Raw genomic sequence first — 17,092 nt, forward strand, 5'->3', positions numbered from 1 at the left:
TGCTTGGCCAAATCTAGACTTCTGGAAAGTCATGCAGTGGCAGTCCTTGTGTGTACTGGGCCCAGATGTGGCTCTGTTTCAAAAGACTCATGGATTTGCAAAGAGAGAGTGCCCCAGGGCTGCCCAGTCACAAAGCGCTATCAGAACAAAGCATAGGGTTTTAAACCCTCTCTTTTGAAATAAAGGTCACAGGAGCTTCCAGGGTGAAAAAGTTCGGTTGTAGTCTACCTAACAGCCTCTGCAGGTCCTGTTAACATCCAGTCTGCATTGACTATAAGACCTGTATTACACCTTTGCACACCATGGGGATCACCACCACATGCAGACACAGACATATGAAGCCATACACTAAGCTTTAAGATGGTATAAAATCCAGTGTAACATCATTACTACAGGTCATTCTCACTATCCAAAAAGAAAAAAAAAAAAGACATTTTCTGTTGCTGTTACAAGCCAAATTAACAATCTCAACCTTCTGTCCCTTATTCCCCCTGCACCTCCTCTCCTCTCACCTCTTGTCTGATGTGTACAATTCCTCTCTGCACCAGATGTGATCTGGCTTTGGTACCCACCTCCTTGCTCTGTGCAACTCCAGGCACTCAAAACACTCTTCTCAGAGGCTACATCTGCACAAATAAACTTAATGGGGACAGGCAGGGACTGAATGCTTCCCTTGACTGCTACAGCCCCAAGCTGTTGAAGTGTTAGCGTGGCTGTGGTTTAAATGGAAAAGCTCTCCCTTAGATAGTGCTGGGCCATGGTCAGAAAGAACAGGCCAGGAACTGTTCACAGGGAGCTGCTTGAACACAGCTCTTCTGTTTGGTGGGGTGAAGAGGGTGCAGCCATACAGATCTGACCTCTGCCTCACTGCTTGACTTCAGGCCAGAAAAAGAGCCTGACTGTACTTGATTTGCTGGTGTTAATTGGTGCAAATGTAACCAGAATGTTTTCCTGCATTCCTCCTGGATACTTTTTGAACTGCCTGAATCAGCAAGTACACACCACTTGGAAAAGACTAATCATGACTTGTTAATCATGACTCTAAAACTGGTTATCAACTATTTGACTGAAAATTGGGAAACCAAACATCATTTAAGAGCTCTGCTTAGAAGCAGATGCACTGAGAAGTGCTGGAATACAGAAAGCTGCTGAAATGCAGCTGGGCTGCAAGCAATGGAAAACCAGTCCTTGTCCAATGGCTGTTTAGTGACCTGTGGGAAATAAGTTAACAATGTAGTAGTAATCTCTTCATAGCTAGTAGCTGAATTCTTGCATTTGGTAACCAGAGCTCTCAGGGAATTAAAACAAATGGAAGACACATGTTAAGCACAGTGGGAGACTTTCCCTGTACCATTCTGCTTTGCTGTAGCTCTTTCAAAGAAGGAGGTCACCAGGGGATGCAGCCTTGGAATGGGGCATTCACTGTGTCACTTGAAAAGAGGCAGAAACATTTGGGAATCAGATGCCTAATTTGTTCTCATTCACAACGCAGCAGCACCACCAGTGACTGGCAGCATGCAAACTTCTCATGAGCCTACATGACATTAGGAATCCATATGAGAGGAGGCTAGAGACACCATTAAACAGGAAAAGAAGCAGGAATATGCTGTTAGAAGCAGATACCTGACAGAGATGGAGAAGTCACCATGAGAGTTCTGACTGGCTCGGACGATGAAGCAGCCGACTCCTTTGCTCATGAGAAGGTTCTCTGCTTCGTGGCGGGATATCTTGTCATCAAACCAGCTGTCAAATGGGAAAAATCATGGAGATGTGAATAAGGATGTTAATTAAGGTGAGGAATAAAAACATTGAGGGTAGGGAGAATGTGCATAAGCAGGGTGGAGGGAAGAAAACAAAAGGATCAGAGGAGCCTATATGGCTCCTCCCAGTATATGCTGAGGTACAGGGGTTTGATGGATGCAGACCATTTTCTTTGAGTAGTAAAAGCATGTACATGCAAAGAGAACAATGTAAGCTTTGGTCTGCTAAGAAGCAACACTCAGCCGAAACTGTAATTACTGACACAGTACAATAAAGTGTTAGTCAAAGAAATTTTAAATGACAAATGTGTATGTATACATATATGCACACATAATTCTCAGACATATACATCAAATTCCTTTTTGGCAAACTGATTGAAAATTACTGGGCTGTGATGGATATATTGCATGGAACACACATAAATTTTTAGTAGAAGCAAGCCATGAAAGTTTTACTACTAATAAATTGGTTCCTGCAAGAGTTGCAATATCACAACATCACAGAAGCACAGAATACATAAGCACACTTACACAAATCTAGCCAGGCATAACAAACAACAGCATAAGGCACTGGACTAATAATAAGAAAGTCACCATAAATAGTAAAATAATATGATGTCAGTAGGAATTTTTCAGTAGAGAAACACAAAATCACATACATTTGCATATATCCACTCCATAGCTAATAAGATCCACAATCTGCAGTCTTTGACTTCACCTAATACATAATTGCCTGTATTGCATTAAGATTAAGGACTGTTAAGTTCCTAACATCTGTCATTTCTGCTTTGGAATTCCTTATTATCATCACAGTTTACCTATGTATCATTAGCAAAGAAAAATCAGATGAGCCTTGATAACTAATCTCAATGATTACTTAACACGAAAAAGATGGGCAAAAACAATCCATCAAAAATAGGAGGCAGCTTTCTTCCCTACGTCTAGTTCTGTCATCTGGCCTGAACTGCTCCAAAGTGCAGACCTGGCGCTTAGAAAAGTGTCAAAGTGAAAATATTTCTTCGCAGCTCTTGCACAGAGAAAGCAACATGAGAAAAATTTGTGTGAAAAAAGAAGCTGCCAGTGCTCCTGTGTGATGGCACAGCCCTGCGAAAGAGTGAACAAGAACAACTGACTGGAAGATCTCATCCCCCTAAGGCCCAAAAGTACAAGTCCGTATTTGCACAGCAAACGAATAATGTCCTTCAGCTCAGCCAAGTAGGTTGGCTTATGTCCAAAAAGGCCAGGAAGTGCCACCTCCAAAGGGGACAGAGGCACTTACTTGTAACCTCCAAATCCCTGTGAGCTCCCAGCGTGACTGCTGAGGGCACCAGTGCGTTACAGCCACCAGTACTGGGCTTGGTGCCCTGCTTGTTCACCCCTGAAATGCTGCAGCACTTCTGAAAAAAGAGGACAATGAGGGGTGCTGCTGGGAGCCTTTCTCCTGACTGAAAAGTTGTAAAAATCCCATGCACTGTCATATTTATGGCAGGGGGCTGCAGAGCACATTTAACATGATTCCAACGCGCATCAGTCCTTTCTGAAAGCGCAGTTCCGTCTCCTCAGCGGGAAGAGAGAAGTGCAGGTACGCCTGTGCCCTGACAGATGTGTGTGTGTGACAGCGAGCAGGGCGGCACGTCTGGCTGTCAGCGCTGCCAGTCACAGCAGCTGCCACCGCCGCGCAGCATCGCACTGACCCCTAGTGCCCCGACACACACTCACAGGCGCTGCCGCGGGAGGGAATGCCGCGCCAGCCTGGGAAAAGGGACTCAGCGTCGTTAAGGGTCGAAGGGGCGGAAATTTTTTTTTTTATAATTCATTTACTTGCTCTTCCTTTTGTGCTTAGCCTCTGTTCCCAAGACTTCACATCATGACTATTCTTCCTCTCTCTGAGGACATCTAAATGCAATTCCTGCCACATCCCAGCATCCCTCTGCGCAGCAGTAACAAAAGAGTCACTTGGGACTGACAGCGATCATCGAGATCCATTTAGCTCCAAAAGAGCAGAGGATGCTTTGGGCTAGAAATACACTGTGCTGGCAGAACCGTGTGTAGCATTATGGCAATCCCGGCCAGCCCCAAAGTGTAGGATGCCATGCCCAGCACTTCTCCTGTCCTGTCCTCTGTGCGCCGTCCTGACAGCACTCGGTGCTGTCACCATGGTGGTGACACCATTCCTGTCACACTTACGGGGGAACATGGAAATCAATGAAGTTCTTGGGAACGTAGCCCTCGTGACTTCGGAGCTCAGCCTTGTACCACTCTTCCTGGGAGCTCAAAACCTGCAATGGAGAAATGGATGGAATAAATGTGTCTCCCGAGACAGGCAAAAGTAACCAAGATTCAGGAAGAAACCTAGAATGTCTTGTAAGAATAGAAGAAAATGGTACACATTGTCTTCTCCCCACCCATGGTGAAACAAGGTTAGTGGCTGATGACCAGTTCAGAGCAAGCAAGCAACAAAAAAGCCCAAGTAGAATTAGAGAGATGGCTTATTAACTCTACCCCTTTGTCTGACTGCCTATCCGTGTATTTCTTACACCTGTGAAATGGAGAAATTCAGCTTTGAAAGACTTAGTAGGGGTTTAATTTATTCTCTGTGCTCCCTTTTGTAGTTGGTACTGGAGCATCTCAGATTCACAAGGGAAGAAGAAAATATCTGTGAAAAGTCCTCTGACATATGGGTGTGGAGGGATATGCAGCTGTGTCTGTGTGTGTTATGGATGCACAGATGTTACCATGTGCTCTCACCTGTCATTTCACAAGAGATTCTTTAGTGGCTTAAGTCTTCAGGTGCCCTGAGCTTTGCCAAGGTAGCTATAAGAAGGAGGCAAAAAGTGTTTTCAAGACACTATTATACTTAGGAGATTGTAGGATAGCTGGAAGTGAGTCCACATCACACACTGGAGCAGCTTCAAGTGTGTTCACATTAATGTTAACTGTAATGGTCCTTGGAAACATCACTGCTGACCAGGGAGGGCCCAAATCCATGGCACCCTGGCTGATGGCCCAAGACACAGCCCTAAGCTGGAGGAGAGAGGACAGGACTACAACCACATTGGGATTTTACTGCAAATGTTGTGGTCTTTGGTGTTTTGTTTGACATTCCAGCTCCTGGGGCAGGATTCTGCTGTATGAAATAGACCATATTTCTGCTCTTTCTGGTTTTGGAGAGGAACCTAAAAGCATGAGCCATGACAGTTTTAAAAGGAAAAAGCCAGTGGAAAAGACTTAATTTAAAATCTATTGTTAACAGTAATAATACTTACTTTCTGAGCCAGTCTCATGGTTTTGGGAGCCTAAGGCACATTTTAACTGCTTTGTATTGGCAACACGATGTTACTGTCTCTGGAGCCAATTCTTCATTGCCTCCCCTGCCACGTAGGCCTTTTTCAAACATTTGGATTCAGAAAAGTTAAGGAATAGAAAGCTGTGGAATTCCCTACTTGTATAGTCACTGCTGCCCTCATGCCTGGGTGCTGGGTTAAGGATCTTTTTTCACTGCTGTGGCCAAACACAGGGGATGATAAACACTTCCTGCTCTCTTGGAAGTGAGGTTTCCCACCAGCTGTTTGCCACTGCAGAGCTGGCACGTTTCTCTCAGCGTGTCATCCTCTCAGAGAAGGATGTGGGGGGGGTAAGAGGGTGGATTTCCTCCTGTCACTGCTGGCTGAGGGCCTCATGTTTCCTGTTTTGTAATCTCTACATCAATACTCCACCTTATCTCCTTCATAAATCAGCAGGTTGTTGCAGGCAGCACGAGTGGGCTCATGATGGGGAAGGAATGTGTGTGTGCCTGTGCCAGAGCAGAGCTGCTACTCAGGCTGATTTACTGCTACTACGGCTTGGGAGGCTAAGGTGTTGTTTTCTGGTAGTGAATTCTCTATGACAACTAATAATAATAAAACTGGTGTGTAGTGTTGACACTTTTTATCAGAAGATTCCAACATACTTGGAAAGGAAGCTCTAGCTTATAATGATTTTACAGGAAGGGAAACTGAGGAACAGAAAGAAAAGTGATCTGGCCAACACCATCACCCCAGCAGGGATTTGATGGAAGTCTGCTGAGAAAAAAGGCATCAGTAAAGGTTATGTAATAGTAGGGACTCACTGGGCAAGAATAAGAGTGTTTATCTGTGCTGAAGAGGGGCAGTGATTTCTCCAGAACCTTCTCACAGCTTCTGAGCTCTAAGAAGAGCTCAGCCTCTCTGAGCTATCAACTTTGTCTAAGTGCCAAGATTTAAAAGGCCAATAAAATAAAAAAATGGTGGTGATGGAAAAGGCAAAGCTGAGACTCAATATCTGATTATTAGCTGGAATATCTGTGACTGCACAGAGAGGTAGCAAAGGCTCCTTGCCAAACAGGGCTGTACATGCTACGGTTGTACATCATCCCTTTGGACAGTAAAGGAGCTAAGGCCTGAGGGAGGGGTAATACTCAGGTATTTTCAATGGGAACACAACATCTGGGGCTGAAAAGTGGATAAATAATTAGGGTGAAAATTCATCTGTAGGACTTTGGTAATGTTAACAAGAACTGTTCTATCATAACACGTACAAATCAACTTTAGAGACTTCCAGAAGCTCTGTATTGTATATGATCACTCTACTTCTGCCATTGCCCCGTTGTTAAATTCCTGCAAGGGTGTATATAACATTATTAGACCATGACCCCTTAAACTATTCCACTACATGTGTAACAGTCTGTCTCATGGAATTTTCCTCTTCTGTTTGCAATTGCCTAAGATCCCTGCAGCATCTAACAACAATTACTAACAGTGAAAAGTTAGATATAAATTCTAGAATGGATAAGTTATCTTTTAAACAGTTCGAAGACTGGAAATAAGGAAGACAGCAAACCCACTGAACAGAATTGATCCTGCCTGCATCTAGACATAGTCAGCATAATGTAGTCACTGGGGATGGTTTATCTGGTCAATGAAAACAGCCAGGGCCCTCAAAATTTGTCACCAAAGATCTTGATCTGTGCCCCAGCAAAGGTACATACCCTTCCCTGCTGACTACCAGAGGACTGCAGGGCAACTAAATCCACAGTTCATGGACATAAAATTAAAAAAAGTGGACACAGACTCAAGCAACCTGGGAATTGTTCTATTGCAAATCCTATGGGAGAGGAGTATCCTGCATTTGTATCCTAGTTTATAGATGTGTCTTCATCTGTTTTGTCAAGGCAAATGGAAGCACAAGAAAGCTCTGGAAGCAGTCTCAGAAATGCTGTTTAGTCAGGCTGGGGACTGTACTTACCTTCAACACATCCCCAGCCTGGAAGCTCAACTCGTCTTCTCCAGAAGCCGTGAAATCAAACTTGGCAATGGCTTCCATACCGTGTCCTGGGGCAGAGCAAATCTGGAAGAGGTAATGTCAGATACCTGTCAGCACCCATGAGCTACTGGGATTGTGGAGTCCAGCCTCTGGAAAGCTGACAGGCAGTGCTGGGATTTGCATGTGGAGAAGCACTCACCACCTATGGGCAGCCATTAGTTACTAGACTTGGAAAGACATGAGCAGGTAGAAGAGAGGGCATGGCTGAGGCTGCCAGTAGCTGAAGTCAGAAGTACAAATAACCAATAGTGTATGCTTACTCCAACAGATCTCTTTCTCTAGAGCAATCTCATGGGAAAAACATGTACAGACCAACTCTGTCACAGTTCCCAATAAAGCAAGTGACTCTGTCCTGCAACAAAAAAATGCATTTGCCCCCTACAGTGACTTACTCTTTGCCTCAAGAGTGAGTCAAATTGCAGACAAAACAAACAGGGCTGCAATAAATATATATTTTTTTTCTTGGACATGGGCCACAATATGGAAGGTTGAAAGAGTCTTTTCTTTGTGATGGCTTAACATGGGTGACCACAACTTTCAGGTAGGAAAACACTGTTTGCAGAAAGGCTGTATTCCCTATTTTGAAGGTGGCAGAGAGTTAGCCTACCTCAGTGTTGGTAACCCAGGAGCCTGAAATGTATCAGCCAGCCTGCAAACCAAAGCCTGCTTTTTGGCACCAGAGCAATGTGGCAGGGGAAGTGGCAAGATGGGCTTTGCTCCTTCACCACTTCCTGCTCACAAAACTCGGATGTACCCCAGCAGGACCATTTTTATAATCAAGAATTACCAATTTCCCATGGCTGGGTCATGTACCCCACAGCCCAGTGAAAGGCTGCCACTGACAAGCCAAGAAACAGCCAGGCAATGCCACCTTAAACAAGTGCACTGCTGGCAGATGTACTTGCAGCACAGCTTTTGAAGACAGCTGCAGTATAGAGGTAATTTTTGTGATTTCTAAGCTAGGTTTGTCTGGGAACAAAGATCCTGAAGACACAGGTTCCACTACCTAATCTCAATTCTCACAAAAACACCCAGTCTTTATGGCTTGAGAGGAAGTGCCAGCTTGCCTGACCCGAAATATTCTTAACCAGAAAGCTCTAGAAAGACACTGTACAAACAAATGAGCAACCCTAATTAGGGTTAGATATTTTTTATCAATTATAACTGACACAAGTTCCCCAAAATATAACGTGTTGATACTGAGCAAGATCCAGAATTTTGTCACTTCAAAATCAAAAGGCTGCTGTAGCCCTCCTTCTCGGCAATACATGATGTAATGCTCCTCTGACACACAACCCAGGGATTTAACTCTCTGTGTAAGCAGAATCCAGGGCCCAGCTCTGATACAGCTCAACTTAAACTGCTGAGAATGAGCTGGGAGAAAGCCTGCAGGGCAAAAGCTCCAGGACTGCACCGGCATTAGCGCAGGGATTCCAGAGGAAAACCACCAACGTGGAAAGATATAAAATGTCAGAGGAAAAACAAAACCATAGTTCAGTTGTGATAGTCAGTCTAGCTGAGCACCTGTCATGAATCATTTGGGTCACTGAGTTGAGTTGTCAGGGCCACCAGGCCTGACCTAGCTGGTGGCAGATGGCAACCACGGAGGGTGACTCTTCATTTCTGACTGATACCTGCAAAGAATCTTTGGGTGCCTTTACACAGGTGAGGAGTAGCTAACGTGTAGCCTAATATTTCATTAAATCCTAACTAGGTTCCGTGTGTGTTAACTATATACAGCAGTTATTTATTGACTAAATTGTCTATTTCCTGCTTGCAGAGTCCCTTTGCACCTGACTAAAGATCCCTGAAAAAAGTGATTCACAAGAGGGGCCATAACACCGCTGGATATTAGTTCTGAGATTTGAGATTTGTTATGATCACTTCTAACAAAACAAAAAACCAAAAAAAACCCCACAAACAAACAAACAAAAAAAACCCACAAAAACCAAACTAAAACAAAAAAAATTGATGTGCTTCCTAGTGGATTATGTTAGCACTGTCTTTTTTGCTGCTTATAAGTGACTTTATATCCATGTGACTGATAAGAGCTATGAAGCTATTTTTTGGCAGTCCACAGAGAGTTCTGCTTATTCAGCATGGATCTGTTTTAGAGCAATTGGGATTGCTTCAGTGCCAGGGCCTCCCAGGTAGGTCTGAGTATGAGCTGAGATCTGCCCTATGCCTGCCCCTCCAGCTTGCTGCCTTGGGCTTCCAACACCCAGCAGTGCTGAGCCCTAACACCCTAAGGCACATTGGTGCTTTATTCTCAGGCTTCAGCTTTCCACCTGCTCCAAACATTTTCACCCCCTATTCTCCCTGTTGACCTACTAATGTTCTTTAATTCTTACCTTTGATACTTTTGCAGATTAGGGTCACTCTCTGTTTTACTCTTAATCCAAGGCATTGGTGTTACCCTGCAGGTGCAGCTCGGGCCTGATTTGAGAATTGTCCTCTATTCTTGCACAGATATTGTTGGAGCTTCAGCCTGTAGCCCTCCACAGGCAGTGTCAGCCCCATTGTGTGCTAACAGAGCACGGGGTATTAAACTGGAGGGGAATTAACCCTTAGGGGAACTGGTTAAACAATTATAGTCTTTCATGGAAGACAATTGAAGGCTAAAGGAGAATTACTTTAGTAAGGGTTGTTTTTCAGTGTTTTATCTTGCAGTGTGGGCCTGCTGCAGAGAGATCTGAGTCAACAGTGCAGGTGGATTCTGGAACTCCTAAGTGCAGACTCCTAAGTCTTTACCTCAATCCCAGCTTGAGGTAAAGAACTCACTTAGAAACAATTTAAATGCAAACTATTTAAATACAAATTATGTCTTTAATTCTGTCCCTCAGATACATAACAAGTAGTGACGGTTCTCTCTTCAGGGGCAAGAGAGCAGAAAAACTTTTATTTTTCAATAATCCAAATGTTAAAGGTGCTATTGGAATGTGGCCCCCTCCAAAGGAGAAGAGTTTGTGAAACAGTTAAAATCTTCCCTCTCACTTCCTTTCCAATTTCAGCAATCCCAGCCTCAGGGAGAGACCAGGAGAGAGATACCTCTTCAAACAATCTAACACATGGATTAAATATGCCTTTCATTGCCAGCGGCTGGATTTAGAAGTGGCTCAAACAGCATCCACAGTGTTGGCTGTGTTGATAAATCAGCAATGCAGTAATGCTCTGGCCTTAAGCTCTTCCCCCTCCAACTACTAAAGCAACACTAGCCAATAATCCTGTCTTTGAACTCCAGCCTACCACTTTTCAGCACCTGAACTTCAAACCAGTTCTGTTTTTGTGATCCTGTTCCTCCCTCCATGTGTAACTTGAGAATCCCCACTCCACATGGGTCAGTGCTGGGCCCTCATGAAATCTCCCCTGCCAGCAGCCCATTCTTTCCCTCTCTGCATGCGTGTGACTCCCAGCACCACCCCACAACACTGACAGGCAGGAAAATTTTTCACTATTATCGTAACTTACATTTCTCAAGCACCTTTTATCCCAAATTCTGCTTTTAACTGCGTGGTGCATTTCCTTTACGCTTTTGATAGCCAAGGACAATTTTAGACTGTGCATAATGTTCTCTGTGAAAATCACCTTTGTAGAGAGTTTAACATGAAACATATGTAATGTTCAAAGAGGGATTTTTCAGTTCCAAGTGTGAGCTGACCAGTGCCCTTCATTTCGTGCTGGCTTTCTGCATGCAGGTGAATTTTCTCTGTGGTTCACCTTTGTAACTGGGGGGATTCAAGAGGCGTAAGGCTACAGCAGTTCTGTGGGACTGGTGCAACAGAAGGTTTACAAAATGAAAAAGCAGCCTGGCTTTCAGAGCACAAGGTAGGCAATTTAGTTTGGCAGAATGCCATTCCCTGAGCAAGAACATCAGTGTCTCTGTTGATGGAAAGTGCCAAGACCTAAAACATATCAGCACGCAATACAGCCTGACAGCAGAGTCCCAAAGAGTTTAACACCGTTACCCTACACCACATTGGTTCCAAATTCAGCAGTAACAATGCCAGGGAAGGTCACCACCTATGAAGAGTTTGTCACTCGGGGACTGCCCAGCCTCAGCCTTTCCCAATTTCACCTACTTACATCCAAAGGAGAGCAAAATTACAACAATGTACTCACTGGAACCATATGCAAAAAGTTTCTATTTGTATGTCTGTAGCATAAAAAATGGCACACATCTCCATTCTGAAGCTTCATCCAGAGAGGTTTTGCACCAACATATACAGCACGAGCTACTGTGCCTTTGTTTGGCTCTGCAAGAACAACCTATTGGACTGATGAGCAACCAGGGACAGGATTCAACCCTGAGCATCTGTACAGGAACTCCAGATGACATTTCAGCAGAAACAATGGAGAAGGGACCTGTAATCTAGAAGAGCTGTTGCAGATAACAGCTTTGTTTTCACCAGCTAAGCCACATACAAGTGACATGGGAATATTTAGCTCCAAAAACACAAACCTCTTGCTACTGAGTTAACGGCGCAGCTTCGCTGACTGTCAGTGATAAGAGGGTAAAATTTATAATGGAGAGCAAGTCACTAAAACACTCAGTGAAATGATGCATTTAAGTCTTGGCTATTCTACCACACAGAGCAACGCATAGCATTTTGGCTGAGCCTATGTACAAGCAAAATAAGCCTCCTAGGAACTGGATTCACAGAACAAACAAACTTTCAGGACTCTATAACCAACAGCAGTTGGTAAGAAATGCCCCAAACTAGGATGGGGCTTAATTTCCCTAGGGAACCCAGGTCTTCTGTGCTCCTTCCCATCACATCAGAGTAGAGTTGTGCAGCATAACATGGGAAGCTGCACAAAGAGAGGAGCACCTGATACAGTACCAGGTATGATATTACAGCATGATACTGCGACAGTATAAAATCCCAAATCTTTGCTGTGCTGGAAGGGTTGGTGTGGTGGGACTGGGATGGTGGGGAGACACCTCCTTCTGTTCGCCTACCTCCTCCCTCACATCCCAGCTGGTCAGATTTGGCAGAGGCAGAGGGATTTGTCCTGCAAATACACTGCCCTGATGTGCAAGCCGATAAACAAGATGGCCTTGGGATCCCACGCTCTGCCCCTACTGCACAGTACTTCACCTTTCCTTCCCAAACCCCCTTCCCCCCTTCACTTGTCTCCGGTCCCGGAGCCGTGGCCAGCCCGTACCTTGCTCAGCTCTCCTCGCTGGCGCCGCTTCGCTCGGAGCAGCAGGTGCACAACCACCCAGGCACGGATGGGACCGAGAGCTCAGGCTCCTCCCTGCAGTGCCCATGTCACACATCGGCAACAGGCCCACGTGTCAGGGGACAGGGACAGTCCGGAGTGGGCATGGGGACACAGGCACCCATTCCTGCCTGCCACGGGACAGAGCGGGGCACGGGCGGTTTCCAGTCCCAATGGCAGAAATATTTGGCACCCTGCATATTTGAAATGGTGGCGCCAGTTCAAAAGGAGCTGCCCCTGGCTGCTGCTTCAGCCCAGGGTGGTTTAACAGATGAAGAAAGGAGGGTCCCTCAAAAAGTGCAAGTTCTACCCAAATAAGGAAAACAGAAATGAGCACAGATCCGCTAAGTTAACTGAGAAACCGTAAGTCTGTTGAAAAGCATATCTTGAGGAACAAGTAGCTAAAGACATAAAAACATGTAATAAAATAATTTTCAAAGACAACAGAAACAGGAAGCCTGCCAGAATGTGTCTGTAGGGCTGACAGATGATTGAAATGTAAAAAGAATGCTCTAAGAAGATAAGGATGAAGCACAAAAGCTAAATGAATTCTCTGCATCCATGCATCTCCCACAGGGATATAAGGAGGTCCCCACACTGGAGTTTTCTTTGCAGAGGAAAGCCAGGAGAGCTATTTCAAGAGGAAGAACTGGAATAAAAGATTTTAGGAAAAAACAGTAAATGAACAAGAGTAAATTCAAGCATGTGATATTTTAGAAATCTTGAATGAAATCCAAACTGAACATGAAATAGTAAAGGATGAGCAATTAAACTCTGGTTTACAATGCTAGACTTAACTAAGCCTCAATACTAGGAAAAAAGCAGCAAACACAATGCAGATGTTTGAGATGTGTTTTTGAGGGGATGCAAGGTGCAGGTCTGATTTCTGTGTGCCTGAAACTGATTAAAAGATTAATGATGAAATGAATTACTGTCCCTAAGAGAGAAATAACATACCAATTCCTCCTCACATAGTTTTTGTAGATGGAAGTCATATGGCACAAATCTGAGTTCTTTGAAAGAGTTGATGAAAATGTGGATATAGGCGATCACTTGATATAAAACTTGCATTTCTACATCATTTTTGATGAAGTCTCTCACCAAAGAGTTTTTAAAGAGACTTCTAAGTTCTCACAGAATAGGAGGGAAGGTCCTGTAGACGATTAACAACTGATGAAAAGTTATGAAACAATTTTAATGTGCTGTTCAAATTTTTCATAAATGATCTGGAAAACGTGAAGTGACAAAACTTACTGATGAGAAAATATCCAGGGTAATACAAATTAAATCTGATCACAAAGCCTTGCAGATGCTTTTAAAAATACTGTTGAAGTGCAAGATGAATCACAGTGCCGATGGCTGCAAAAGCAATGGACTTGGGACAAAACAAACGTAACTATATGAACACAGCAATGAGCTTAAATTAGTAATTACCACTTGGGAAAGACAACTTTGAGATGCTCTTTGGGTTCTACCAAAGTGTCAGCCGAGTGGAAGTCAAAAAGACAGGTTAGGAAGCATCTGGAAAGTGACAAAAAACAAACTTGAAGACAACACGGTGTCACTGTACAAGTCCCTGGGGCACCTGCTTGAATATTTGTCACTTGAATACAGCAGCTAGTTCTCATCCCTCCAACTCAAACACAGAGACAGTAGCATTAGAAATAGCAGATAGAAAGCAACTAAAGATGACCAAAGAAATGGGAAGGTTCTGGACAAGGAAGGACCAAATCAATATCTGGGTTCCTTCGCCCTTAAAAAAAAGTTGTCAGAGGGATAAATACAAAACAATGTTGGAAATAATGAGAGTCATGGAAACGGTAAACAGCAAGTTTTGCCCATCATTTCTCATAACATAAGCACTAGGAGTTCATTCCAAAAGTGTCAGAATCTGGGAGGCCATAGGGAAAGAAGCTGTGACATGTACTTGTCCTGTTCTCACTCTCCTTCCCCAGCAGCTGTTGCTGGGTACAACATCGTGGATTGTAACTTTAACCTGACCCAATTAATCCTTAGGAGCTGTGGCTCTTCACCAAAAGCCACTACAATGAGCTAGCCCAAGAGGACTGGTCCAGCAGCAGGCTGGTAGGTGGTAGTCCCCACAGACACACTGCCTTCTGGGGAGGTAGTAATCTCACTGGAATATCTGTAAGTTAAAACAGGGGTAGTGTGAGAATTCTGAAGCACTCAGACCAGGGGTAGATACAATGAAAACTCCCTCTGAATGGGATAATCTTGAATATATTTGCTGAAAAAATATACAGGTTCGGCAGCAGGGAGCTAAAGGAAGAGTACAGCAGTTAACTCTTGCCACGTTGTGTAAAGCTTTCCATGTGGCTATCAGTACATGAGAAATATAAATTTCTGTACAGGAAGGTGGGATACCAGTCCTCACGGTCTTCTTGGGTTTAAGCTCTGTGCTTTTTCGTGGTCTGTGAATGGCATGACAGATTGCATTACGTTACACACTGGAACGACCTAATTTCTCTATTTTCTACCATGATGTGATCTAATGGGCCCCCCAGCAAGAACGCTGCTGGTGACTTGTCACTCATGCTTGCTGCCTGACAATGTCACAAAACACTGCATGGATTCCTGTTATGTATCCAGAACTATTGCATTATAATATTAAATCTATTAAATGTCAAGCAGTAAGAGATGTGGCTTTCTATACTATAAACAAAACACTCAATACTGGCAAGCTCCCAACACTGAGAAAGGATAGGAAATAGGATAGAATAGGAAATAACTCTCTTTTCTTTCTTCTCCATTTCTATATATTCCTCCTCTGTCACAGTTATGGTAGCACATTAACCTCTTCACCTTGCAGAATACATCCATCACAGCTAAGTTGAAAAATATGAAGAAATATCCAGGTACTTAAGCCATAAGTAATGGAAACAAACCTAATGGGAAGGACATCAGGCTCCTTGCATCCGTATTTTAGCCAATCTCTATTAGAAAACTGGGTTAAACCCAGCCCAGGCAGACAGGTTATTCCACAACTACTTGCTGCAAACTTCTTTGTCATTATCTACTACTGACACAATCCAGACAGGATGGTCAAACCATAGCTATTATACAGTCTGAGAAGACCTGGATTTAAAAAGCTTAATGAAGACAAATTTGCACCTGCTTTTGCACTTAGGTGAGTGACCCAAAACAGATGTGTCTGCAAACATGTCTGAAAACTGCCTAAGAACACGCTGTCTCACAAAAATCTTAGTGATTTCTTGCTGGCCTGAAATTTTCAAGAGATGAATATTTTTTCAAGACATTTTATTCACTTTAGTTTCTATCTGGGAAGCATGCAGGCAGCCAGAAAGAAAGCCAAAGGGAAAAGAAAAAGCAAAGAAAAAGGAAAAAAGGTAATTCCCAACAAAACATATACATCAAATATTTTGTCTACTCTGAATTGTATTGATAATACATGAAGAATTAAGTGGCCAGGTTTTGTTACCTTCAAGATAAACTGCTTCCCCCTGTTCTTAGTTTGCCTCCAGAAAGTAACACCGTCAACAAGGGAAACAGAAGTCAAAGTGTGGAAACAAGGGGGGTTTCAATTGTTGTAAGTAATTGTAAGTGATAACCCAGCGTCTGTGGAATTGGGAGCACCAGGACTGTAAATCCACATAAAGCTGAACATTATGAATGGAAGCTGTCTAGTCTTTCCCAGCCTGCCATCTATTCCTGTTCCCACATTCAGATATGCTGCACACAGAGCAATTCATCCTCTCACAGCTTTGCTCTCTGCAAACAGCTGCTCAGGCTGTCCACAGTGACAGGTCATTAGCGGGCAGTTATTTTTTTCAGGACTGAGTGCACAGAAGTGGCAGTGCTATAAAAGCTTCCCTGCAGAGCTCCACGAACTGATCTGGAAAGAGCTCTTTCCCAATTTGCTGTGCTTCCTGTTAGCAAAAATTGTCTTGAAAGCTCCGTGTCTTGTTGCTCACCTGAAACAGTCCTCTTTGATCACGTCCCAGGATTTTCAAAAAGCTCGGTCATCAGCATCGGTTGCAAAGCTGTTGCTCTTCTAGTGCTGATCTTGTCACCATCATCCTCACAAACAACATGTAGTTTAGCTGATGTGACTACAGCCTACTGTACTTTCACAAGTGGTACAATTATTTCAATTAAAGGTGTGAAGCCAGTTCTCTTACAGGAATAAGCTTTACCTGTAAGAGTACTGCTCTAATTCTATGGTTGTGTATCCACCAGGAGAGTGTAAGATTTCACTGCCTGGTCCCATCCACGTAGCACCATTTATTGCAAGGAGATGTGGTTTTAATCCTGAACAACAGTGTTAATTTACCACTTAATTCATACAGTGCTTCCCATCATTCTGTGAATTGATCTCCAAAGATATCCCCTACCATTTCAGCTGAGGAGCATCTCTGCACTTCTGAGAGATTTTTCTGTGAAAGTTTATGGCTAAGATCTTCTACTTTCCTATTCTAAAGAAGTACTGGCAAACTTGTTGATATTTAATATTTTCATCAAATCCTTTCAAACCTGCCAACTTTTTCTTCTACGTCCCCTCCTCCATAATTCCTGCCACTGAATTATTAGTGTCTCTCTAGCAGCTTCTTTATTCTAACCAGTCAGGTTCTCTACCTCCTGCATTTGTATGGTGATTACACGGAGCCAGTTTTGTGACATCCTAAGATTATAATTTTGACAGCAATTACAAGACCACAAGAGTTGAACTGCCACAGAGCCGACTGAAGTACCAGAGGAGGAAGGAGTAGATTACAACAGAGAAAGGGAAG

At 43.6% G+C, this 17,092-nt stretch overlaps 1 protein-coding gene across 4 annotated transcripts in view; it reads right to left on the reverse strand.

Moving 5' to 3' along the window:
* GRAP2 (GRB2 related adaptor protein 2) overlaps positions 1–17,092 on the reverse strand; it is a 100,491-nt gene that overhangs the window by 9,329 nt on the left and 74,070 nt on the right. For 3 of the 4 annotated variants that reach the window (XM_039725581.1, XM_039725582.1, XM_039725585.1), the window contains 3 exons: positions 7,023–7,124; positions 3,948–4,039; positions 1,624–1,743 (listed from right to left, as the gene is read on the reverse strand). In XM_039725581.1, the coding sequence (XP_039581515.1) occupies positions 1,624–1,743; positions 3,948–4,039; positions 7,023–7,124 (314 nt within the window). Of the gene's footprint in view, positions 1–1,623; positions 1,744–3,947; positions 4,040–7,022; positions 7,125–12,266; positions 12,396–17,092 lie in introns of those variants that run through there. The other variant, XM_039725583.1, reaches the window with a different exon arrangement.

This window comes from Passer montanus, unplaced genomic scaffold (genome assembly GCF_014805655.1).
Source record: "Passer montanus isolate IOZ18808 unplaced genomic scaffold, ASM1480565v1 scaffold55, whole genome shotgun sequence".
Classification (NCBI taxonomy): Eukaryota; Metazoa; Chordata; class Aves; order Passeriformes; family Passeridae; genus Passer; species Passer montanus.